General features: G+C 38.6%; 1 protein-coding gene across 1 annotated transcript in view; it reads left to right on the top strand.

Moving 5' to 3' along the window:
- brdt (bromodomain, testis-specific) overlaps positions 1–18,366 on the top strand; it is a 54,373-nt gene extending 36,007 nt beyond the window's left edge. The window contains exons 18-20 of the mRNA XM_028811434.2: positions 11,537–11,736; positions 13,440–13,593; positions 17,626–18,366. Of these exons, the coding sequence (XP_028667267.2) occupies positions 11,537–11,736; positions 13,440–13,593; positions 17,626–17,694 (423 nt within the window). The 3' untranslated portion in view covers positions 17,695–18,366. The remainder of the gene's footprint in view (positions 1–11,536; positions 11,737–13,439; positions 13,594–17,625) is intronic.
- Positions 18,367–26,844: the final 8,478 nt, after the last annotated feature.

Raw genomic sequence — 26,844 nt, forward strand, 5'->3', positions numbered from 1 at the left:
TAAAGTTTTTTTTAGCTATTTTTAAAGTCATTCAGATTTTTTTTTTTTAACTATAATGCATTTGATATATTTTGCAAAATACAAGTTATATTTTAAACATGAACATGTTCATGTAACCGCATACAACCTAAACCTGCATGTGCTGTATAGCATGTAGTCTAGTTATCTGCCTCATTAACACAAAGTATAGGCTTTGTGTAGTGTAACCCAGATGATTGTTTCTTGAACTTATTCTGCCATCCGAGATTAATTGTACCTGTAGCATTTTTTGGCATGAAAATTGGGGTAGGACATAGTGTCTGTAGACTGTAAGAAGGGGTGGAGCCATCCTGAGAAGCTGGCCATGAAAGGAGTCATGTAGAAAATGACTGATTGTGTAAGTGTGTGGGAGAGAGAGCATTACCTGTGACTCTTAAGAGATCTTCACCTCTGCTTAAATCCTTTGGACTGGGTATGTGACTTTTGGCGAGTTTTGAGAAGCATTCTATCAAGGATCAACTCGCAGAGAAGGGGAAAATGAGAACAGATCATGTTGCATCAGAGCACAAGTAAGTAGTGCGAGGTAGGGCTGGGCGGCATGTACCTGAGGGTAGATGACTGTAGTGATTTATTATTTTTATAGTACCTCATCATAAACTCAGTCACGTTACAAGAATAATAAATACACACAGAACAAACCAGGCCTTACAATAACACTTGAGATGGTACAATACAAATATACAAATGTAAAAATAACTAATAAAGTAATAGAAATAAAGGATAAAGTAGAGAAAAGATCTTTGGAGCCACTGAGAAGGTCACAGCTGTTACCAGCATCAGTGATAAAGTGTCAGTTGAATAATGCACACGAAAAAAAGTCATATTGTACAATTTGAATGTGTTATTTTGTTATACAGTATAACAAGCAAAAGACAGTATTTAAACGTATATTTCAACATACAGTGGATGTTCACCCTGAAAGCAGTAACGCAAATAAATTTTCATTCAGTAAATGATGTACTACATGGTTGGCTAATGCATGACATTCCCCTTGATACATTCTTAATTGTAATTCAAGTATGTAAAATTTGATTCTTCGGGCCAATGTGGTTACAAACAATTTACAGTTTTTAAGTAACTGAAGTGATTTCATGATAATTCTGATGATTTTTTCCAAAGCAACAAAATGTAACGGTTCACAGAGCCTTTAAATTGCATCACAGAAAATTCATACATGGTCGTCTGAAAGGGCTGTGTCCTTCAACCCCCCGAAGCAGAACTGAAAATTTCAGTCTGCTGCACATGTACGAGGATATGCTAAAACACTGCACCTGAAGGGCCTACCCAAGCAACTTTGGAAACGGGCTAGTGATGCCAGGCTTAAAGAAAATATGTCAAACTCTGATAACTTTTTTTTAGATAAGAAAATATATTGAGCATATAATGGAAATTGGGGAAAAATTATGATGATCAGGTTGGGTTTTTTAATAAGCATTTTAACAATTCTGTAAACTATTGAGCTGAGTTCATTGCTTATTTAATTTTTGCAAAACAGTGACATTTGCTGGCAATGGGCTGGGGCGTAAAGTGCCCCACTTGCCCCTGTTGTAGAGCTGTCTCTGCAAGTGTGTGTGTCAAATAACTTAACTACTTCTTGCTGTTTTTGATATCCTTACTCATGGTCTGGTGCAGTAACACACCTGGCTAAATTGTCTAATCTTAGTTCTTTGCCTTGTGAGTTGATACCTGAATAATTGTAGTGTTGCTGTGGTACATGCTTCACGTATGTGTTTACAAATGACATATTGTTTTAGGGATACCATATTTTGGTTTTTCAAAAAAAGGCTGGCTGGTGTGTGATTGACACTTGATATATGTCTGGAATGTAATTAAACCAACTACTTATCAAAAAATGTAATCCTTTTAAGACCGTTGCAGAGTTGCTATTTCTGTTACATGACGTCAAAAAGAAAAAAAGTATCCCAATTGTAAAATGTTTTTTTTCCTTTTAACACAATAGATGCATTGACATATGATGAAAAAAATTAATGTTGCATTTAGTACTCACTGGTTGCAGCAATGATCAGTGTTAATGATGCATTTTGAGACCGAGTTATTTCTCAGACAGCTGTACATCAAGGCAAATGTAATGTACAGTGCATTGATCTGTAACTAATGTAGGATAGGGGTATAATCACTCAGCAAATTATCCGTTTTGCCATCGGTAATGGTGCTAATTAATTAAAAGAATCAACAAGACCCTACCCCCCAAGAGACAGCAAGTTACATGAAGGTTAAGTGAGGAATGTGTTTCATTTTCTGGTTGGGTCTGCAGAACTATAGCGATGTGTACAATTTATGAACAAGGTTCATAAATTGGTGACAGTCTACATTAACACTTCTCTGTTGTGGTTTGGTGTGGCCATACACTTTCACAAACAAACCAGAAACACATGTTGCAATGAATATCATAGTATAACTTATTTATAATGAAAGGATAATTTATGAATTCTGTTTTTCAGTTCATGTGTTTGAGATGGATGTGTTATTTTAGCAAAGTTATTAAGCTTCTGTTCCTGCAGTGGCATTCATTTGCTCATATCTAGTCTATATTGGGTTACCACTTCCCACACAGAGTTCTCTGTTTGTATGCGTGTGTTTGTATGAAATGCTGCTGTGTAATTTCTTACTGGATTTAGAGGAGAAACTCATAATAACCAGCACTTATCCTTCACAGGATATTAAAATATATTTAGTGCTTTGTCCCATCTATTAACGTAAAATTAGTAGTTGTCATAGTCAGCATAGTTGTACCTATGGTTTTATGGGAAGTTATGCTTTGTTTCTCTCCTGGTTGGCTTTCTCCATACATGTAGATGAATCTTAAGTGTGCTTTCTTTTGTTTCAGGAGCTTGTCTCCTCCTTCACCTTCGTTGCACCTTCTGGTTTGCGGGTGGTACTGCAGTTTCTCTTTGAGGTTTTTACACACAGTGTCCTTGGGTGCTAGCAAAATTATCCCTTCTGATCAGCTGGTTCAGTCAGTTGCCATTTTCAGCAAGATGAACGCATCTCTTCCCATATATGGTCTCTCGTCTCTGCTTTTGCACTTGTCCTTCAGCAAGGATTGGACTGATGGCACCCTTATCCAACATCTGCTCTACAGCAGAAGGTTTGACCAAATACAATACAATACAGTTTATTTTTGTATAGCCCAAAACCACACAAGAAGTGCCGGAATGGGCTTTAACAGGCCCTGCCTCTTGACAGTCCCCCAGCCTTGACTCTCTAAGAAGTCAGGGGAAAAACTCCCAAAAAAACATTGTGGAAAAATGGGAGAAACCTTGGGCGTGGGCAGGTTGGGCGTGCAGTGGGTGTCAAAAAGAAGGGGGTCAATACAATACACAGAACAGAACAAATCCTGAATACACTATAAAAATAAAAATTTTAGAAGTACGGAGCAGAATTTAACAGTAAATGATATCACATAAGAAGATTTGGATATACAGGTGCTGGTCATAAAATTAGAATATCATGACAAAGTTGATTTATTTCAGTAATTCCATTCAAAAAGTGAAACTTGTATATTAGATTCATTCATTACACACAGACTGATGTACAGTGGAACCTCGGTTTGCGAACATAATTCGTTCCGGAAACGTGCTCGTAGTCCAAAGCACTCGTATATCAAAGTGAATTTCCCCATAAGAAATAATGGAAACTCAGATGATTTGTTCCACAACCCAAAACTATTCATATAAAAATGATTAATACAAAATATAAAGTAAAAATACATAAAACAAATTGACTTGCACTTTACCTTTGAAAAGAATCATGGCTGGTGTGAGTGAGTTTCTAAACTCTTGTGGGATTCCACCCAATGGAACGACACGCGGAAGAGCATCCCAAAGCAATCGCAGTCTCCCAGCGCTGTAGCAGTTCTCCGTAAAAGCGAATCCGAAAAGATTGCGGACATACTATAAGCGCCTGCCGTCAATGGGTGATACAAGGAACAAGGAATGTTATAAATGTGCAGGGCCCTGCCTGACTGCTGTGTCTGTGTATAAATAACCGCGCTGTTGCTGTTTCAAGCTGAATAAAGCTTGTGTTGCTAAAGTACTGAGACTCAGCTTCGTGTTTTAGGGTGCAAGACGGGGACTCGCACGTCACAGCACACACACATACACACACACGCGCGCGCACACACAGTCACAATGCTAATGCTGTAGTAAACACTATACGCTCGTGCGGATGTTGACTATATGAGTGAGGCACGCCGACTCAGACGGAGAATAGGAGATGATTGCCCACAATCCCGCAGTGAGAGAGAGAGAGAGAGAAGAACCATCAGCTCAGTTGTGATCACATGACGCTCAGCAGACAAACTACTCGTACTGCAAGACCTCGCTCGTTTATCAAGTGAAAATTTATTAAAAATTTTTGCTCGTCTTGCAAAACACTCGTAAACCAAGTTACTCGCAAACCGAGGTTCCACTGTATTTCAGATGTTTATTTCTTTTAATGTTGATGATTATAACTGACAACTAATGAAAGTCCCAAATTCAGTATCTCGGAAAATTAGAATATCAATTAAGACCAATGCAAAAAAAGGATTTTTAGAAATGTTGGCCAACAGAAAGGTATGAACATGAAAAGTATGAGCATGTACAGCACTCAATATTTAGTTGGGGCTCCTTTGGCTTGGATTACTGCAGCAATGCGGCGTGGCATGGAGTCGATCAGTCTGTGGCACTGCTCAGGTGTCATGAGAGCCCATGTTGCTCTGATAGGGGCCTTCAGCTCTTCTGAATTGTTGGGTCTGGCGTATTGCATCTTCCTCTTCACAATACCCCATAGATTTTCTATGGGGTTAAGGTCAAGCGAGATTGCTGGCCAATCAAGAACAGGTATACCATGGTCCTTAAACCAGGTACTGGTAGCTTTGGCACTGTGTGCAGGTGCCAGGTCCTGTTGGAAAATGAAGTCTGCATCTCCATAAAGTTCGTCAGCAGCAGGAAGCATGAAGTGCTCTAAAACTTCCTGGTAGATGGCTGCGTTGACCTTGGACCTCAAAAAACACAATGGACCAACACCAGCAGATGACATGGCACCCCAAACCATCACTGACTGTGGAAACTTTACACTGGACCTCACGCAACGTGGATTCTGTGCCTCTCCTCTCTTCCTCCAGACTCTGGGACCTTGATTTCCAAAGGAAATGCAAAATTTACTTTCATCAGAGAACATAACTTTGGACCACTCAGCAGCAGTCCAAAGGCGAGACGCTTCTGACGCTGTCTCTTGTTCAAGAGTGGCTTGACACAAGGAATGCGACAGCTGAAACCCATGTCTTGCATACATCTGTGCGTGGTGGTTCTTGAAGCACTGACTCCAGCTGCAGTCCACTCTTTGTGAATCTCCCCCACATTTTTGAATGGGTTTTGTTTCACAATCCTCTCCAGGGTGCGGTTATCCCTATTGCTTGTACACTTTTTTTTCTACCACATCTTGTCCTTCCCTTCGCCTCTCTATTAATGTGCTTGGACACAGAGCTCTGTGAACAGCCAGCCTCTTTAGCAATGACCTTTTGTATCTTGCCCTCCTTGTGCAAGGTGTCAATGGTTCGTCTTTTGGACAACTGTCAAGTCAGCAGTCTTCCCCATGATTGTGTAGCCTACAGAACTAGACTGAGAGACCATTTAAAGGCTTTTGCAGGTGTTTTGAGTTAGTTAGCTGATTAGAGTGTGGCACCAGGTGTCTTCAATATTGAACCTTTTCACAATATTCTAATTTTCCGAGATACTGAATTTGGGACTTTCATTAGTTGTCAGTTATAATCATCAACATTAAAAGAAATAAACATTTGAAATACATCAGTCTGTGTGTAATGAATGAATCTAATATACAAGTTTCACTTTTTGAATGGAATTACAGAAATAAATCAACTTTGTCATGATATTCTAATTTTATGACCAGCACCTGTATTTGGAGTCCTGGAGCCCTCATCCATCAAGCTGCCGCCCCCATTTGGCCATTCCATGGCTGAAACAGCGCTGGGGCAGCCAATCTGATAAAAGGACCCCTCCTTCCCATGATTCCTGCGATCCTCCATCAGGGATGACTTTACCTTGGGCAGGCAAAACAACTTGACAGGCAACAACGTCTGCCTCACTTTCCCAACTCGCCTATGACCATAAACCCAGGCCAGTGAACTTGACCCATGGAGAAGTGCTTCTGCTGTGCTTGCAGGTAGGAGCTCTTTATCTGTGCAGTCTCTTCCACATTCTACACTGGCTCTGTTCATGACTGCGTGTCAACCCCAGTGACTTTACAATGTGGTGTTTCTTTTTGTCCATTTTTTCCCCATTTTATAATATTCATATTAGTTTCTAAAGATATTGCTTTGATTTCATTATTTTCTAGGTGAATAATATTTATTACTAGTTAAAAAAGTTTAGAGCTGCAGATTAATCGCTATTATTATGTGCGATTAACTTTTAACGATTTCTGAAATTAAGTTTTGTAGCACAACCCCTAAATCCATTAATCAATCATTTTAGTACGACCATACTTCACAATATAATGAAGCAGCCCCAAATGATTTCATGCCTGTTAAAATTAGTAGCAGGTCACCGCTGCTTGATCCTTTCCTATGTTATTTCTTTAATTTTATTGAAATCACACAACATTCCATACAAATAGATCAATTTTACAAGAATAGGATTGAAAACAAATCAACCCCCACCCCTGAGAAAGAGAACATGGGCAGCAGAATAAAACTTAAAGCTAGTAAAAATAAGTAAATAGATAAATTAATAAGTGAATATAGATAAATGGAGAAGAAAAAGAAATGGGGAGAGAATCTGCTTCCTCAGTGCTTTAAAAGCTTATTCTAGAATGTTATTGATTAGATCCTGCCAGGTTTTGAAAAATTTCTGCACAGATCCTCTAAGTGAGAATTTTATTTTTTCCAATTTCAAATAATCTATAACATCAGTTACCTACTGACTTAAAAGAGGAGAGTTAGGATTCTTCCAGTTTAGCAAAGTGAGTCTCTGTGCCAATAGTGTAGTAAAGGCAATCACAGTTTGTTTGTCCTTCTCCACTTTAAGCCCATCTGGAAGGACACCAAACACAGCTGTTAATGGGTTAGGAGGGTTTGGGACACCAAGGCTGTCTGAAAGGGATTTAATAATTTTGGTCCAGAATAATGTTAATTTGGTGCAGGCCCAAAACATGTGACCCCGTGAGGCTGGAACTTGATTGCAGTGTTCGCAGTTTGGATCTTGCCCTGGAAACATTTTGGACAATTTTAAGCGAGACAGATGTGCACGATATATAATTTTGAGTTGAATAATTGTATGCTTTGCACATATGGAGACGGAGTGAATTCTCTGCATTGCTACCTTCCACTCCTTTTCTGAGATGTTGAGTGAGAGATCCTTTTCCCATTTACCTCTTGGATCTTTGAAAGGGAGGGACTGTAAAATGGTTTTATATATTGCAGAGATGCTGTCTAAGTCCTTGAAACTCATCAGTAGAGAGGTGAGGAAAATTGGGCAGGTTCTGTGTAACAAAGTTTTTAATTTGAAGATAGTGAAAGAAATGTGTTGCTAGAAAGTTAAATTTAGAATGTAATTGTTTGTAGGATGCAAAGACATTGTCTGTGCAGATCTCTAAGTGATTTAATCCCAAATGTTTACCAGACATTAAAAACTGCGTATGTTTGCAAGGGTTGAAAAAGGTGGTTCTTGTGCAGAGGTGCCACCGATAAAAGATTCTCTGTCTTAAAATGCTTCCTACATTGGTTCCATATTCTGAGTGAGTGAAGCACTATTGGGTTGTTAGTGTATTGGCGATAACTTGCATTTATTGGGGCACAAAGCAAGGAATATAAAGAAGTACTGTAGGATTTTATTTCTATTGCAGACCAAGCCTGTATACTTTCATCTATTTGTGTCCAGGTTTTTATAGTTTGTATGTTTGCTGCCCAGTAGTAGAATTGAAAGTTAGATAGAGCCATGCCACCTTCTGCCTTTTGTAAGGGCGCTCTTTGGATACGTGAATGTTTTGAATTTCAAATAAATGTGGTTATGGTTGAATCTAATTTCTTAAACGATTTATTGATGTATATTGGGATGTTTTGAAATAATGGTCTTCATCCACACACACCGATATCCACCAGTCATGCAGCCATCCAGGATTGTCTCTTATTGAAACATAAAGTATTACTTTCTATATTGATCCAGACAGGAACGCAGTTTGTCTCGTATTTTTGTAGGTATTGTTTCATATATACAGTGCATCCGGAAAGTATTCACAGCGCATCACTTTTTCCACATTTTGTTATGTTACAGCCTTATTCCAAAATGGATTAAATTCATTTTTTTCCTCAGAATTCTACACACAACACCCCATAATGACAACGTGAAAAAAGTTTATCTGAGATTTTTGCAAATTTATTAAAAATAAAAAAACTGAGAAATCACATGTACATAAGTATTCACAGCCTTTGCTCAATACTTTGTCGATGCACCTTTGGCAGCAATTACAGCCTCAAGTCTTGTTGAATATGATGCCACAAGCTTGGCACACCTATCCTTGGCCAGTTTCGCCCATTCCTCTTTGCAGCACCTCTCAAGCTCCATCAGGTTGGATGGGAAGCGTCGGTGCACAGCCATTTTACGATCTCTCCAGAGATGTTCAATCAGATTCAAGTCTGGGCTCTGGCTGGGCCACTCAAGGACATTCACAGAGTTGTCCTGAAGCCACTCCTTTGATATCTTGGCTCTGTGCTTAGGGTCGTTGTCCTGTTGAAAGATGAACCGTCGCCCCAGTCTGAGGTCAAGAGCGCTCTGGAGCAGATTTTCATCCAGGATGTCTCTGTACATTGCTGCAGTCATCTTTCCCTTTATCCTGACTAGTCTCCCAGTTCCTGCCGCTGAAAAACATCCCCACAGCATGACGCGGCCACCACCATACTTCTCTGTAGGGATGGTGCCAGGTTTCACCCAAATGTGACGCCTGGCATTCACACCAAAGAGTTCAATCTTTATCTCATCAGACCAGAGAATTTTCTTTCTCATGGTCTGAGAGTCCTTCAGGTGCCTTTTGGCAAACTCCAGGTGGGCTGCCATGTGCCTTTTACTAAGGAGTGGCTTCCGTCTGGCCACTCTACCATACAGGCCTGATTGGTGGATTGCTGCAGAGATGGTTGTCCTTCTGGAAGGTTCTCCTCTCTCCACAGAGGACCTCTGGAGCTCTGACAGAGTGACCATCAGGTTTTTGGTCACCTCCCTGACTAAGGCCCTTCTCCCCTGATCGCTCAGTTTAGATGGCCGGCCAGCTCTAGGAAGAGTCCTGGTGGTTTCAAACTTCTTCCACTTACGGATGATGGAGGCCACTGTGCTCATTGGAACCTTCAAAGCAGCAGAAATTTTTCTGTAACCTTCCCCAGATTTGTGCTGTCTCGGAGGTCTACAGACAATTCCTTTGACTTCATGCTTTGTTAGTGCTCTGACATGAACTGTCAACTGTGGGACCTTATATAGACAGGTGTGTGCCTTTCCAAATCCTGTCCAATCAATTGAATTTACCACCGGTGGACTCCAATTAAGCTGCAGAAACATCTCAAGGATGATCAGGGGAAACAGGTTTCACCTGAGCTCAATTTTTAGCTTCATGGCAAAGGCTGTGAATACTTATGTACATGTGCTTTCTCAATTTGTTTATTTTTAACAAATTTGCAAAAACCTCAAGTAAACGTTTTTCATGTTGTCATTAGATAGATAGATAGATAGATATTATGGGGTGTTTGTAGAATTCTGAGGAAAAAAATGAATTTAATCTATTTTGGAATAAGGCTGTAACATAACAAAATGTGGAAAAAGTGATGCGCTGTGAATACTTTACGGATGCACTGTATATACACTAGTTGAAAGTGCAGAAAATAACATGCAATAATTCACATCAAACCAGTTATGTAAGCGGAGCGAGTTTCATTTTCGTGTCACGCTAATGTTGCAGATGGAGTGAGACTGCTCATCCTTGCCATTGTGCTATGTTAACACATTGACAGTGCAGAAAGTCGCATTGCGCAGTACAGCAGAACGTTCAGAACAAGGTGCTATACACGCAGTCACATCTGCTGATTAAAGTCTGTCCATGAAACCTAAGAGACTCTCAGGACATAGGTCTGAGTGGGAGACGGAATGTCAGTGGGTCAGCCCTACCCTTGGTGATGAATGTGCTGAATGTCAAGCTTTTTCGCTGCCTATTGATGGATACAGCACCATGTAGGTGCTACCTATGTCTGAGCCGCTTGCCACCCAAGCAGACATGGTATGTTGTTTAATTGTATGTTACCTACTATAGCCCACAGTATACTGTAACCAGTAAAACTAGACAATAATCAGTGCACTTTGATTACGCTAATATTTCTGTTCATTTCATCTGAAAGATAAGATAAGCAGATAACAGCTGTGGACTTCACTCGTGTGTTTCACGCAGTTAAGCACAACTTGAGCTATAGCAGAGCTGATTGTGTACAAAAGCTGAACCATGAGGTTATGTTTCTGTTTTTTCAATATTTGTGTAATTGCTAGAGCTTGTGGGATCTTTTGTCTTACAACATAGCAGTTCACACCATATGTATTGGTTTTCCCAGATATTATGGCAATGACTGGAGAGTGGGGGCTGAGAGTTTGATGGTGGTTGTGCGTTAATTTTGTGTCACAAAACTGTTAAATAAACTAATTAGAATAACGTATTTTTGCATAGGCGATCATTATCACATAATCAGTTACATTTTTTAATCAGACAACCCTAAAAATACTATTACAATTTGCAAGAAACTAAGCGTTCACTTAAAATAACTTCTGATTTTACTTCCCACACAGTATCTATGATTGACAATGACAGTTCTGTGTAAGGAAGTTGCACAGTGAACACCAAAACACTGTAGTAGACTGGTACTTGACTTTGTACGTGTGCCATAGCGCACACTCTGCTGACAAGATTACTTAACAGAAAATATTAATCAACTATATTAATGTTATGTGTAACACAAGGAAAATGTAAAACAATTTTGTGATGTTTTTTTTCCTCCTTGCCACCTCTGCCATCAAGAGACATATCACTCAAGCCGAAAAGCAGTTATAAACAAGTTTGTTACTTGCATAGCAGGGCAGACTTTTGCATTCTTGACAGTTTTAGTGTAAAGACCAAAAAAAATCGGCACTCTAAAGTGTAGTATCATACCTTACAGAATTTGGTTACATTATACATTTTTGACTTCATTTTGACTTGTTATCCACATCTTGATTGTGGTGTTGCACTTCTCTCTTGCACCTTCACTGATCGACTTCAGTGATTGCAAATCATTTTCTATCTAAAGGCAATAGTAGAGAAAAAAGTTGATTATAAGCTTTCAAACTTAGGAAGTGTTACTTGCCAGGTCAGGCATATCCTGTACTGTATTATCTACATTTGTTTTGTAATGTTCTGCATTATAGTTTTCATGTATTGATGATTTATGAACATGTATTCTTGTCTATTTCAGGATTTTAGGATTAAGAATGTTGATTCATGGGCCAGCTTAGGAAAGATGAATACATATATTCCATCAGTGATTAAATCATCCAATGAAAGTTTTCTGCAGTTTAGAAAAGCTGCAATGGAAAAGGAAGAGCGAGAAAGAAATTTAAGGAAACTTAAGGAACAAGCTGGAGTGGAGCACAAATTGGGCACTGAAAAGCCAAGGTAGCACTTTTGATGTTCAGTGTACAGTATGACTATTGGTAATATTAATGACGAAGGGGTAGAGCGCAGTTTTATCCAAGAAGGAGGTAGTTTCCTTTGGTATTCTTAGGTTATGAAGTGATAATTGATAGCAATGATTATTTAATTGTTTATCAATAAGTTTCACAATTTTTGTGTGTGTGAGAAGTAGAAAGAGGATTGAATTACGACATTGTATGAAACTAGTAACTGAACAGTTGACTCTGAAAGGGTTTTTATTTAGGGAAAACACCCTAAAAAAGATTGTAGTCTCTGCCTATTGTTCTGCATGATAAAGGTGACATTTTCTCAGTTGAGACATGTAGGTATGATTAATGTAGTACATATGATTTACGTATTCAGTTATCATTTTTGTCGGTAAATGTAGTAGTAGCAGTGATGGTCGATCACTCAACTGCTTTCAGACAGTTGATAGAAGAACAGAAGCACATGTCTTAATTTTCTCGGGCTGTACAGTCCTGCTTCCTCTTTTATCGTGTTAGCCCCCTCTGTATGTGAACCACTCTTTCTGTTACTGGCTTGTACTGAATTTCTAGTCTGTTGTATGCATGAAGAGACACTCATTTATTATGGAATGGGATTACTTCTTTAAAGTGGGGCTGTGTTCTGTCTGTTATAAAGACATCATGTCCACTAGACATGTGCGGTGTGACTGGATAGAGGTTGATATTAGTGGTTGATCTTCTCACCTGAGCCATTAACGGGCTAGGTTAGTATAAGGAGATTTTGTTTTGAGGGGTTGAGCCTACCGTGGGAACCATGTTAGCATCAATGGATATATGAACACAAATTTTCAGGGTACATTTGTCTAGACCAGTGTTTCCCAAACTCGGTCCTGGGGACCCACTGTGGCTGCAGGTTTTTGTTCCAACCAGCTTCTGTTTTTAATTGAACTCCTGGGCTAATTAAGTGATGTGTTATTTCCCCAAGTTCTGTGTTTAGGGAAGAATATAGAAATTAGAAAACTAAGTTTGCTTAAAAAAATATTAAAATGTACCAAGCAGTTATATAGGAATAATGTATTTTCATCTTGCTTTTCATTCTACTTTTCCAGGTGTTCTAATTGTTTAATTAATCCATTATTTACTAATTACTGGGTCTGACTCTAAAGTAGTTGCAGCCTTTGATTATTCAGTGTTGTTTGCCTGGGTGTCTGATCTGCTCAATTTAAATTGTCATTATTAAGATACAACGAAGGGGGAAAAACTGCACAGAGAAAGGGCAAAGTATGATGAAATCAACAAAAGAGAGTTAAGCATTTAAATCTATAGCAAAAGCAGAAATATTTCTAAATGTCTTATAAATGTAAAAATCAGGCTGCTATGCTTTTCTGAATGTCGAATAAAAGAAAAAAAAACAAAACAGCTAATTAAATGAGATCAGTGCTATCAGGTGTTGTCACTGATTAGGAATCCAGTTGGAACAAAAACCTGCAGCCACAGGGGTTCCTCAGGACCGAGTTTGGGAAACACTGGTCTAGACAATTAAAAGGAGTATTCATAAACTTAAATTTGAACAAGATCCACCCTTTCTTCCTCAGCTTCAATTTGATTGTAGTCTGTTCTTCAGTTTTTTTATGATATTGCCTAAAATAACCAGACTTTCCTGAAAATAAAGGAGTGAATTTTTAAGTTTCATTTCAAGAGTGATGATTTTATTTCCAGAGGGGAGCATGCTCAGTCGGCACTGGCAGAGATCTCAGAAGAAGATGTTGTCAAACAAAATGAAAAGCAACAGCCGCAGGGCTCTCATGTGTCTGTTGATACAGAGAGGGAAATGGCTAGAAAAAGAGAACAAGAACGCAGAAGAAGAGAAGCAGTAAGTAGACAGTGCATTATGGGACATGCTGACAAAATTTTTTTTTTATCTAAGGGCTGCCCATAAAGTTTTGTAAAACTATTTTTTTATTACTAATAACGTAGTGTAGAACTTCTGGAGATTGCTTGTTGGGTAACAAGATGTATTTGCACTCTTTGTTAATTTATATAGTCCCTCGTCAACAACAGCAGCAGCAGCAGCCTTGCATCAGTAGGAATCGAGAGTATGCACTATGTTTTTGTACCAATATGATTCCTGCACTCACAGGCCACTTCTTCAATAATCTTATCATGACTTTCAAACCTGTTCCCACAAAGGTTATTACAGTTAACGAAAACTAAAATCAAAACTGAAACTATTATTTAAAAAAACATTTTCGTAAACTGAAATAAAATAACAAAACCGAAATGAAAAACTAAACGAAACTATTAAAGTAGCTGGAAAGACTAACTGAAATAAAATAATAATTTACTAAAATATTTTTAGTTTTGAATGAATATTCTTGCTGTTAGTTTTTAACCCTTATAACTTTTAACTCTAAAACTGAAAGTCATCCAACACGAGCCACCTGTATATATTCATCCAGTGAACAACGGCTGGTGAAGGAGGGCGGGTGTTCACACAGGATTTGCGGTGACAAAGCAAGCTGAATGCGGCCGCATAAAGCGTGTGAAATAAAAAGCGATTTACGTGCCGCCAAGATGTAATTCAAATGGCTGAAATCAGAATGTGCTGGTCAACAAAACCTTTACTGTATGCACAGAAAAATCACGAGTGAGTAACGTTTCAGTTTATTTCTCAGGTGACTGCTTTTTGTTGACTGCAATTCACCTGTCACTTTGCACAGGAGAAATCATTTTTACTTTCTCATATACGAAGTACAGTAATCCCTCCTCCATCGCGGGGGTTGCGTTCCAGAGCCATCCTTGAAGTAGAAACCATATGTTTATATGGTTATTTTTATATTGTCATGCTTGGGTCACAGATTTGCGCAGAAACACAGGAGGTTGTAGAGAGACAGGAACGTTATTCAAACACTGCAAACAAACATTTGTCTCTTTTTCAAAAGTTTAAACTGTGCTCCATGACAAGACAGAGATGACAGTTCCGTCTCACAATTAAAAGAATGCAAACATATCTTCCTCTTCAAAGGAGTGCGTGTCAGGAGCACAGAATGTCACATAGATAGAGAAAACAATCTCTGGCAAACAAATCAATAGGGCTGTTTGGCTTAAGTATGCGAAGCACCGCGGCACAAAGCTGTTGAAGGCGGCAGCTCACACCCCCTCCGTCAGGAGCAGACAAAGAGAGAGAGAGAGAGACAAGAGTTTGTTTTTCAAGCAAAAATCAATACGTGCCCTTCGAGCTTTTAAGTATGCGAAGCACCGTGCAGCTGCACAAAAGATAGCAACGTGAAGATAATCTTTCAGCATTTTTAGACGAGCGTCCCTATCGTCTAGGTGTGCGAACAGCCCCCCTGCTCAATCCCCCTACGTCAGGATCACAGAAAGTCAGCGCAAGAGAAAGAGAAAAGTAAGCTGGGTAGCTTCTCAGCCATCTGCCAATAGCGTCCCTTGTATGAAATCAACTGGGCAAACCAACTGAGGAAGCATGTACCAGAAATTAAAAGACCCATTGTCCGCAGAAACCCGCGAAGCAGCGAAAAATCCACGATATATATTTAAATATGCTTACATATAAAATCCGCGATAGAGTGAAGCCGCGAAAGGCGAAGCGCGATATAGCAAGGGATTACTGTATGGAGAAAGTATAGTAATCATGAAAAAATGTGACCTCGATATTGTGATGAATCTTGATGTGTTAGACCTCCCCGAGTCCAAAAATACTGTGTTTTGGAATTATCTGTTTGTGTGTGTGTGTATAAACATAACTCAAAAATGCAATGAGATAGATGAATAAAATTTGGCTTGTGATGGTTACACCAAAAATTGTAGATCTATATTAAGTTTTGGGTCAGATTCATCACCAGAAAGTGGTACTTTACCTGAACACATACTCCATTTTTTTATTTTTTATTTTATTTTTTTTTATTCATGCAGCTGCAGAGTCCAATTTATTCAGCTTTATTTTATAATAATTGTTCAATATATTAAGTTGATTTGTTGTTGATGGTTCTTTTATTTGTACATACTATAAAAATATAGTCATTGTCTTGCGGTTTAGTCCTCAAATATCCATCCCCATATCTGAGTACATGAGAAAGTCTAGAGGAGACCACTCCCGTTTTTTGAAAATAAAACTGCACTGATCGAGAGACTGACAAAGTCATCATACAAGATCTGCATATTGTTGCTGATCAATCACTTTTGCTTTAAAAACATCATTTAACAAAGAAGCAATACAAACGAAGGTAGACAGGCGAAGAGAGTCTCCCATGTGATGAAAAACTAAACATACTAATGGGTTTTTGTATGTATTCTATATTTATTCATTTATCTTTTTTTTTGTTCATATTCAGAACTCAAAATACCTGATATTGTGAAAGTATTCCATTAGCAGAATTATATTTTAAAATATTTGTCTCCTTTTTTAATGTTTTTTTTTTTCTCTCTCTCTCTCTCTCTCTCTCAAAATAGATAGTTAAAGATAATTAAAATATCATATTCTTTTTATTCTTAACATCAGCCTTATCATACATATTGCATACCAGGGATTTTTCCTGCCTTACATACAAACCTGCTGCAGTAGGCCCCAGTTTCCTACGATGCTGCTCTGGATAAACAGGTTTAGAGAATGTATATATTGTTCTTAATCTCAGATGCTGTCTCTTTCATTTTGTGCCTGTCCGTACTCTTATTACCTGCTCTTACTCTGCTCATTATAGGTTTACTGTTCTTATGGTGGGCTATTCAAGTCTCGCTGCCCCTAACCTTCACACTACATGCTTGTTTTTCTTTGTTTCCCTCAATACAGCCAGGTGGGGTCTGCACACTGATTCAAGTCTAAGTGTCCTGTTCTTCCTAAGCCCCCGTGATTTTCACGATAACACCTGTCACAACTCCATAGATTCTGTTTTGTGATTTTTGATATCTTTTCAGGCCTGCAGGTGGCAAAATTCTGTCTATAAATTGTATGTGCCTGAGATGGAATCAGAGATCAATAGGCTGGTAGAAAATTACAAAGCCCAGCATATTGTCTTGGAGCAGAAAATGTGTGCTATAGAGATTTAGAGTAAAAAAAACCCTCAGATGTTAAAATTCACCTAAATTTCATTACAAATTGGCCCATTTTGTGCAATAAAAGAAAAAGATAAAAACTGCCAACAGTCGGCACAGATTTGTTCTGCACAAATGACATAGAAAATATTTAAAAAATTATAAAAATGGGTGAAATTGTTCATATTCAATATCTGGTTTTGATTATGCTTGTTTTTATCAGACAAAAACAAAACCAGATAGTAAACCAGGCAGTGTAGTAAGCTTCCACTAACATTAAACTCTTATCCAGATCTGTTAAGTGTACAGTTCTATCTAATTGTGACACTAAACTCCATAGTAGCTCCATACCATGATTACTAAAACTGAAACTAATAGATCTAAAAATAAAATAGAAATGTCTTAGTGAAATAAAACTTAACTAAAATTATAAATACACGATGAAGGAAAACTAAAACTAAACTGAATTTCCAAGTAAGGTTAGAAGAAAAATTTGAAATAAAAACTAATATAAAAAGGCAAAACTATAGTGACCTTGGTTCCCACATCTTGCTGTTCCAGACAGGAGCAAATGTGTTTTTTAACCAACTCCTTCACCACCAGGCCACTCTTTTTAAAATGTGTAACACAGCACCACGTGTTTCTGAGGCTCACCCTTGCATGTGTTGGGACACGGATTGTTTCACAGCACTGCCATAGCAAAGGAGACATTTCAGATTAACTGATGAATATGTTGCAGATGTGTCTGGTTAATTTCTGCTCAAATTGTGTTGGCAAAGGTCTCTCTATCGTCTGTTTAAATAAAACCAGATTATTTAAAGATATTTACACGCATTTCTTTTCTGTTTCTCCTCAGATGGCTACCATCATTGACATGACATTGCAGAGCGATATCATGTCGACATTTGAGAAGAACCTCTTTTGATCTGCATACAAATTGTAAAGACTTTATTATCTTGCATTGCAAGGCTGTTCATATAAATATGTTTACATTTCTACTTGCTTGTAGGCGTTGGGTGTCTGTATTGTTAAACGGTGGAAAATGTCCTTTTTTTGGTACTTAAAAAAATTGAACTATGCAATAAAAGCATTATTGCAAATGATGCATTACTGTAATCGTGTGAATCGTTTCATCTATTTTTATTATAGCATTTCATTTTATTGCTTTGGTATCAAAGAGTACAGTAAAATAGCAGTTACCATTTTAATCAGAAACTTTAAATAAGCATGAGTATTTGTTTTGTGCCAATAATAAGAAAAAATAAAAATAAAGGCTTGTACTTGTTGGCAGGATTTCTGTGAACAAGCTTCAGCACTGCTTCTTAGCGAAGTGTGAAATACTTGAATAATTAGGGGAAACCTGAAGAGTTAAACAGTTAAGCATATGGTGAATTGTATATTTAAGTCATATTACTATAGATGTCTTTAATGTTCCCTTTCTTGTTGGCATTGTTTCCTTTTTATGGGCCAGTAACTAAACAAACATTAGAAATTCATAGGTGTGAATTCCTCCTATGGGCAATATCTGAATGTTGTGATCCTAAAATATGTACGATGGGTCATATGTATATATTTACAAATAAAGTTGTAATAAGTTTATATTAGCAAATCTGTATATGTGCAGTTGCTAGAAAAATTAAATTTTTTTGCCATTGAATAATGGGCCTGTTTAGAGTCTTCTTTCTGTATGTATTACTGTCTTGCAACCATTATATTTGTATGGTGGATTTCTTTTTTGATTTAAGAACTACAGTGCCCTTCATAATGTTTGATACAAAGACTAATTTTTCTTTGATTTACCCCTCTGCTCCGCGGTTTCAAATTACAAATTAAACAATTCAGATGTAACTGAAGTGCACATTGCAGACTTTAAGGGTATTTGCATACATTTCAGTCACACCATGTAGAAATGACAGCACTTTTTGTACGTGTTCCCCCAGTTTCAGGGCACCATAATGTTTGGGACAGTTGGCGCCACAGGTGTTTGTGGTTACTCAGGTGTGTTTCATTGTTGCAGGCCTCAGATACCACGCCTTGCTTATATCCTTTGGATTCTGTAGTTGCCATTGTTCAATTTGAGGACAAGCGATATTACAGTGAAAGTCAAAGAAGTCATTGTGAGGCTGAAAAACAAGAATAAAACCATACGAGACATTGGTAAAACCTTAGAATTACCTAAATCAACTGTCTGGAATATCATTAAGAAGAAAGAAGGCACTGGTGAGCTCAGTATCTCAAAGGAAGACCTCCACTGCTGATGACAGAAGAATCCTTACTAAGGTGAAGAAAAAGCCCAAACACCTGCCCATCAGGCCAGAAACAGTCTTCAGGAGGCAGGTGTGTGTGTGTGTGTGTGTGTGTGTGTGCGTGTGTGTGTGTGTGTCAGACTATCTGCAGAAGGCTTCTTGAGCAGAAATTCACAGGCCACACTGCAAGATTCAAACCTAGTTAGCCACAAAAACAGGATGGCTGGATTACAATTTGCAAGAAAGTATTTAACAGAGCCTGCAGAATTCTGAAAAAAGGTCTTGCAGACAGACGAGACAAAGATGAACCTGTATCAGACTGATGGCAACTAGTGTGGAGATGACAAGGAACTTCCCGACATCCAGAGAATATCACCTCACTTGTTCAGCATGGTGGTGGGTGTGTTATGGCTTGGGCATGTATGGCTCCACAGGTACTGGCACACTGCTGATGGCAATCTCACAGTGAATTCTGAGGTGTCTAGAAACATCTGATCTGCTCAAGTTCTAGTAAATGCCTCCAAGCTCATTGAATGGCACTTCATCCTTGTCAAAGCATCACCAAAGAAGATACACAGCATCTGGTGTGGTCTCTGAATTGCACTTTATTTTATAGGATTATTTATTTATTGAACACTTTTTTCGATTTGTTTAGCTTGTTTATAATAAGGTCAGTGAGCACTTATGCACCTACTCCTTGCTTATCTTTGTGTCCTCGTCTGCTTGGCTCCTCTGTCCTCCTCATGACTATCGACGGTGGCAGGTCCCAGAGGCTCCTGGGCGTTACAGGAGCATGGAGTCAACCCAGACCATCACAAGGACTGGTGCTCTGCCTAAGTCTGTTTGGGCACCACCTGACCACATACACCTCTATGGTCCTGTAAGTCCATAATAGAGTTCAGAAAGTCTGATTAGAGAATGGGGTGTAGCAGATGTAACTGAACATTGAGAACACGACAGTTCCAGCACATAATATATCTCTTGTGTCATTGGTTTAGAAGGCCTGTGCTGCAGTGTACTTTATTTTAATGTGAACTTCCCTACTTGCAGATACATTTTACTGTATAAAAGTGTATGCTTTGACTCGTAGGCAGTAGCACCCAATCTCACACCTCTGGAGCATAGTGGAGTGTTATTTTAGTCAAAATGGGAACACTACGGTGTCACATATAACTTAAATAGCAGACATCTATACTTCTATTTGTTAAAATCTACATGGCTCTGTACATTTTGTAAGTTGGTTACAATATTTTTATAGTGGAATGTACCTTGCTTGTTTTTTGTAAATGTCTTCTAGACATTTAAGTGCAAGATAAAATAAAAAGGACAGTTACTTTCAAGTAATCTGCCCCAGTAGTGAAGAACGGAGCAGTACCAGCTGAAGTCCACACCTAAACGAACTGCAAACCAACCAAACATCAGAACAATGGCATATTACTCCACTGTTTTGTCTCCCAGGAAATCAAAATCTTGAAAGTGAAACCGTTTTGCACTTTGGGTATCTTCAGAAGCCAGGCCTCAACATAATCATTTTTAAAAGATGGAGTAAGTGCTGTTTGCAGAAAGGAGCACTTTGTAATCCTTGACCTGTACAATGTATACAAGGATGTGCACAAGTAAGCCAGAAAAGCTGATGGCTCCTATGATTGGTATGTTCACCCAAGAAAACCACTCTCTTAGACTGGCAGCTTTCCTTACAATTTACACAAAGCTATGTGCATTTCTTTAAAGAGAAGACTGAACAAGTTCCATCCCATGGTCTGACGAGAACACCACTTGGGAGGAAGCCCAGTGAGTTTCACTAACCTCCGTGTAGCAATGCAAACTCTTAACTCAAAGATTACAGCTGTGACGCCACTGACCACTCGACTGTGTTGAGGACTGAAGCCTATGAGATACAGGCGTCATCTTTGGGTGGTTTAGTTTGGTGGGGTGTCCTGGAGGGCTCGGTACTTGGACTGTTGGTTTTCATTTCATGTGCTGCCACTGGGAGATATCATTTGAGACGGGACTTTATCTTCACTCAAATGCAGGTGACACTTGGCCATGCCTTTCTTTCAGACCAAATGATGTTTCTCCTGTAGTGTCCTTAAATAAATGTGCTGGCGAGTAGGCCTAAACTTAAGTTTATTAAATAAGCACGTCATTTAGTCATAAGACTTCAACACAATAGACTTGAACATTTTTTTTCCTCAATTACAAACCAGTATCACAAATTTAAGATGTATTCTAATTTTATTTGGAGTAGAATTGACAACTGCCATGCCTTATTTACAGGCTGATCAAACCATTTTATTTGTAGAGTTCAGATCATTTAAAAAGATTATGAAAGAATTAAGAACTAGGATGTACAGCACTGTAAAAAAAGTATTTCCATCTTAATTTCTTCTATTTTAGCTCTTTCATAATGTATTTCTGGTATCCAAATAAATGTAGTATAATACACAGCCTTTTTACAGTTTTTACACAAGCATTTCATTTATTGAAGGAAAAAAATCAACATCAAAATCACTGATGTGAAAAAGTAATTGCCTCCTTTGTCCATCAACCAGTGATCCAAGCTCAAATACGTTAAACTAGAGACACCCAAGCTTGATTTCTGCCAGCCCTGCTGAAGCTGAACGTCACTTCAGTAGAACTTTTCCAGCAATGTGAAGTTGGCTTCAAGATCTCAACAAGCAGCACACCATGTCTCGATCAAAAGAAATTCCAGAAGACCCGAGACAGAGTTACTGAAATATATCAGTAGGGAAAGCATTATAAAGCAAAAACTCTGTGACTCCAGTAAACCACTGTGAGAGCCGTCTTCTCCTAATGGAACAAAATACTGGAGCGGTGGTAAAATCTAACCAGCAGTGGCCAGCCTAGCAAAATTACTGTGAGAGCACGTAGAAAACTCAACAAGAAAGTCACAGAAGAGCCGAATGACCATCTAGGGAACTGCTGGCCTCTCTCAGCTCAGTTCATTTCAGCATTCATGTGTTCACCTTTTGAAAGGGAATTGGCAAACAACCACTGCTAAACAAGAGGAGCATAAAGGCTAATCAGTGCTCCACATGAAGACACAATGGTTGGACTTGAACAGCTTGAGCTGGGTAGAAATGCTGCACTTGTTAACCCATCAAAGTACATTCATCTCTTCTTATTTTGACTGTGAATATCTTTTCACACCTGTCGAATTCTGAGCCCCGAGAAGACATCGGGATGAGCAAGGGGTAAATGCTGAGAAAGATCTGATATGTTGCCTCCTTTGGCGAGACAAGCCTTGCAAAGCTGTAAGCAAGCCGGCACAGTAATATCTTCAGGTTCACGTTTTTCATTTGCCTTATAAACGAAGTATTGTCATATCTCACTTTGACGGCTCTGATTATTAACCAGTTAAAGATGACCAGACCTATCAACTCTTTCCACCTTTTTTTTGCAACTGAATTGATGGCCGTGTTACAGTTCAACTTGCATAATTTGGTTTTCTGCTTGCAGAAAATCAGCACCCATATTCTGTGCTCTCCATGCTTACTTCTGAGTAAAGACAGTGGAAAGCAATTTCAGTCACATTTTCATGTAGTAAGATTACTGTATTTTGCATAATGTTGGTACAGTACCATTTTAATAATTTGGTTCTTTGGTACATTTTTATTACCAGCATACAATGCTGACGCCATCATCGTTTAAGTCAACTTTCTGGAATAAAACCAAAGACAGTGAAGACAGCAGGATAAAGGCCTCAACCATGAGAGGCAGGACATCAGGTAAGCCTTAAAAGCACAATCCTGAAGTTTCACATTTTCTGTTAGTTTCCAAGAGCAAGAAAGTGCAAAACTTACATGAAGTTCCCCCAAGTGGCAGAAAACATTTTAATAGATAAGTAAACCTTGGAGCAAGAAGGGCATTGAGAACTATCTGTAAATATTTAGGCCTCCCACCACTCAAAGTCAGACAGGCCATAGCTTTCAGTATGTACGCTCTGTAAGAGCCTGTTTGACTCCATTTTTTGCTGGGCTTTCTGAGCTCCCATATTGGAAGTGGTAGGTACAGAAAATGAATGAATGTACACAGGCTTGATAGAATAATACAACATATTCCACAACAATAAGTGTGTAGATACTGCAGCCATTTGTGTAATTAGCGTTAAATAGCAGACATCATCATACTGGCAATAACGGGCATTCTTCAATATGATCATTATGTTGTTGTTTCTATAGCCACATCTCTTGCAAACATCATTTTTTGTTTTGGTTTCAATTAACATTTATCTATTTAATAAAAGAACATGTGTCTGTCTGGTTACTATGTCTTTGTTATGTGCCATTTGTTATGGAATTCGTAAAAGCAGTGCCAAAGTTTTGATGCGCCATCTGTTGGAATGAAAGATGCAGTGCTTTTTATTTCTACATGCATTACAGAATACATTATAATAGATGGAGCACTGCAAATATGAACACTGAAAACGTCCAGCAGGGATCAACTGCTGGGTGGACAGAAATCTGCTTATCCACCCTTAATGAAAGGAGAAATGTATGTGTGTATTTCTGTGCATCTGTATTTCCTTCCAGTTGCTAGGGTAAGGAAGAAAAATTTAAAAATAGACAAAACATCTAGAAGGGGCAAAAAAAAAAATTGATGATAAAAATATCAAAAAATGGGAGGCACAACTAAAAAAGTAGTGTGGTAGTGACTTTCTTGCACCGCTAGGGCCACATGAACAAGCTTACAGCTGTAATGCTAATGATTACTAACTTTGGGTGGTGGGCAATGGATGAGTGGATGTAAAGATAAACCGACACGCACACTGGAAAACTAAAGCCCTGACACGACTCACGACTATGCTAGAGTTGCTAAACGAGGCCAATGCAACTCTTATAGTTGCAAAACAATGCAACTATAAGAGTGGTCAGTTCGACAAATGACATCAAGCAGAAGTAGCGGAAAAGGGCAGCTCTATCCAAAGAAATAAAAGGCCTCAGCCAGAGAAAGGGAGTGGGTGCGTATTATTATCAGGCCAAATGGACAGCCCGTGTCTCTCTATTATAATAAAAAAATCCTGGGACGAGACGTGACTTTTTCAGAGAGATACTTTCATGTCCCGCGAGATGAGACTTTGTGCCAAGAAATTTAATCACACCCGGGGCCGGAAACAAAAGACGAAAAGTAGATGACAGAGTAAAACATAGTAAAGAATTCAAAAACGGTGCGATACACATGCAGAGCAGGTTAGAGATAATGAAAGTACTAAAATTTGAAAGTCTCAAAAAAAGGATAGTAAAGATCACATTAGCCCAAATAAACAGAAATTATTACTCGGTAAAATAACGGAACAGCGAAAAGAGATCGAATATATTGTTCAGATTTAAACTTTAAGTCGGAGACTTGTAGATCATCTAATTCGTGGGAAATGTAGCGTTTCTTCCCAATGAAGAGGCGTATCCGCGAGAATTAAATAATTTGTTGTTTGGTGAAAGTGAAATCCACATACGCGAAGTGGCTGGCATGTAGCGCAGGGCAGGGGGGTTGGCGAGCAAAGCCCCCCAGTATGAAATAAAAAACACAAGGTCTACATTGATTACTTAGATTTCAACTTAGATTTCAGAAGGGTAACACATCTTTTTTTAAATAAGATATTTACTTCAAATCTACTATATATTGTTGCACATCAGAATCTCCAGAATATGAGTGCCAGAGGAGTCTAGAAACACACATGCTAATTACTTTTCAAAATTACTGCTATGTCAAAGGATTGCAGTCACAGTCAGGAAAAATTCACTTATTATTTTAAAGCTTACAGTATTGTTTAATAACCTTTTATCTTAAATGACATTTAATGATACTGAAAAGTCACTGAGCTTGCAGAAACCGAAATGATTGGCTCTGCTAATTATAAACACACATTGACGTGACTTTTTCAAACTTAGTTTTTGTCCATCTATGAGGCCTGTTTGATAAGTATGGTAAAAAAGCAAGTTAAACACTTTATTGGGGGAACAAACTGCTTCAAACGTCTGTAGAATGTAAACAGCTGTCACTTCTGGCTAAAATTTGGCCTGACCTAGTTTGAAGAGTGACACTTACTAGCCCTGACGTCACCAAATGAATTGTGGCACAATCTCATTGAAATTTACCAAACTTATCAAACGACCCTCGTATTTTGACAGCATGGCTGCAGCTCCTAATCTGCTCCTAACACACAATCTGAAGTCTCTATTAGGATGAATAAACATCAGTAAAAATGAACCTTGTGCTGCTTATGTTTAATTTTGCCATTTGTGCAAACAAGGATGACTTATCTGATGAACTGCTGGTTGTTTATCTTTGTGAAACTGAAGCCCAAAGCTATTTTGACAGTCTCTGGCTTCTAGGAAGTGTTCCCTTTGCCTGCCCTTGGCTTTGTCCTGGCATTTGTGGATTCAAAGGGTAAAATTTCCAGCCTCATTTTAACCTGACACCTCTGGGTTACCTGGTGCTGCTGTCCATGTAGAGCTGCACTAGTGACATCAGGAACTCTTGCCATGACTTTGCAGCTAATGGGACAGCCACTTGAGCCCCCATTTAACACCTCTGCAAGCCCCAAGCTAACTGCTAAGCCATACTCTGTGTCACTGGCTCCTACTTCAATGCATTCATTACCAAGGCATGTTTTGTACTTTAAATGTAGGCAGTTTGTAATCCTTTTTTTATATTTGGCCTTAAATTTTGCCACTTTGTAATACCTGTTGTTTTATATTTTGAGATGCCTGACAAGTTGTATTTTGACATTGTTGTGATACTGCAACATAAAAATGACGAAGAGAGGTGAACAGGCCTCAAAAAAAGCAAAAAGATGACCAGAGCTTCACAGGGTGGTCTTAGAAGCAGGCCTCTCACTCCACGCAGCCCAGCTCCAAACTCAAATGGCAGACTTCCCATCCAGCACAGACCCAAAATGGGGCTTAGGCTTTAACAGTTCAAAAATACATTAAATGCTCAAAAATGCCATTCATGGGAGAGGATAAACAAAAAACATCTGGATTCAAAACACAAACCTAAAATAAGGTTGCTTAAATATAAAGCGTTTATTAAATAAAAGAAGTAAAAAAAATGGCAAAACAATTAAAAACTGCAAAAAGGCATCACAAGTCCATTCCATAACCCAAAATCAGAGTCCAAAGAAGACCAAGAATCCCCCAAAAGCAGGACATAAGAGCAGTCCTCACAATTGCGACTGTGCAATTGCAATTTCCTGGATCAGAATGTAAAGACTGAGAGCAGCCCCTCAGCAGTGACGTCATGGTGGCCATGGTCCTTGAAGTTCCACCCATTAAACACAAAGAATGTAGTAAAATAGCATAGCTACAGTATATAATACATAATTATTCATCCATCCATAAATCCATTATCCAGCCCGCTATATCCTAACTACGGGGTCACGGGGGTCTGCTGGAGCCAATCCCAGCCAACACATGGCGCAAGGCAGGAAACAAACCCCAGGCAGGGCACCAGCCCACTGCAGGCATCATTATTAAATTACATAATATTAAGAAAAACTACAAAATGACAAAAACACATGAAAAATATCAAATTTAAAAACAAAAATTACAAAAAAGGAAAACAAACACAATCCAGGGAACAAACTTTGCCTGAAACACATCAGGTATTCTGCAATCCTTAGCCTCCGGTCACTAGGCCTTTGGTAAGTTTTGAACTTCTGGTATTCTGAACTTGTGTCTTCATCTTCTTTATTGCATTTTTGAATTACTGGGCCTTTTCTTCTTTGATTTTTTTCCTTTTGCATTACTTGCCTATTTTATATTATTGCATGGGAATTATGGACTTAAAACTTTTAATGAAAAGTATGG

This window comes from Erpetoichthys calabaricus, chromosome 10 (assembly GCF_900747795.2).
Source record: "Erpetoichthys calabaricus chromosome 10, fErpCal1.3, whole genome shotgun sequence".
Taxonomy (NCBI): domain Eukaryota; kingdom Metazoa; phylum Chordata; class Cladistia; order Polypteriformes; family Polypteridae; genus Erpetoichthys; species Erpetoichthys calabaricus.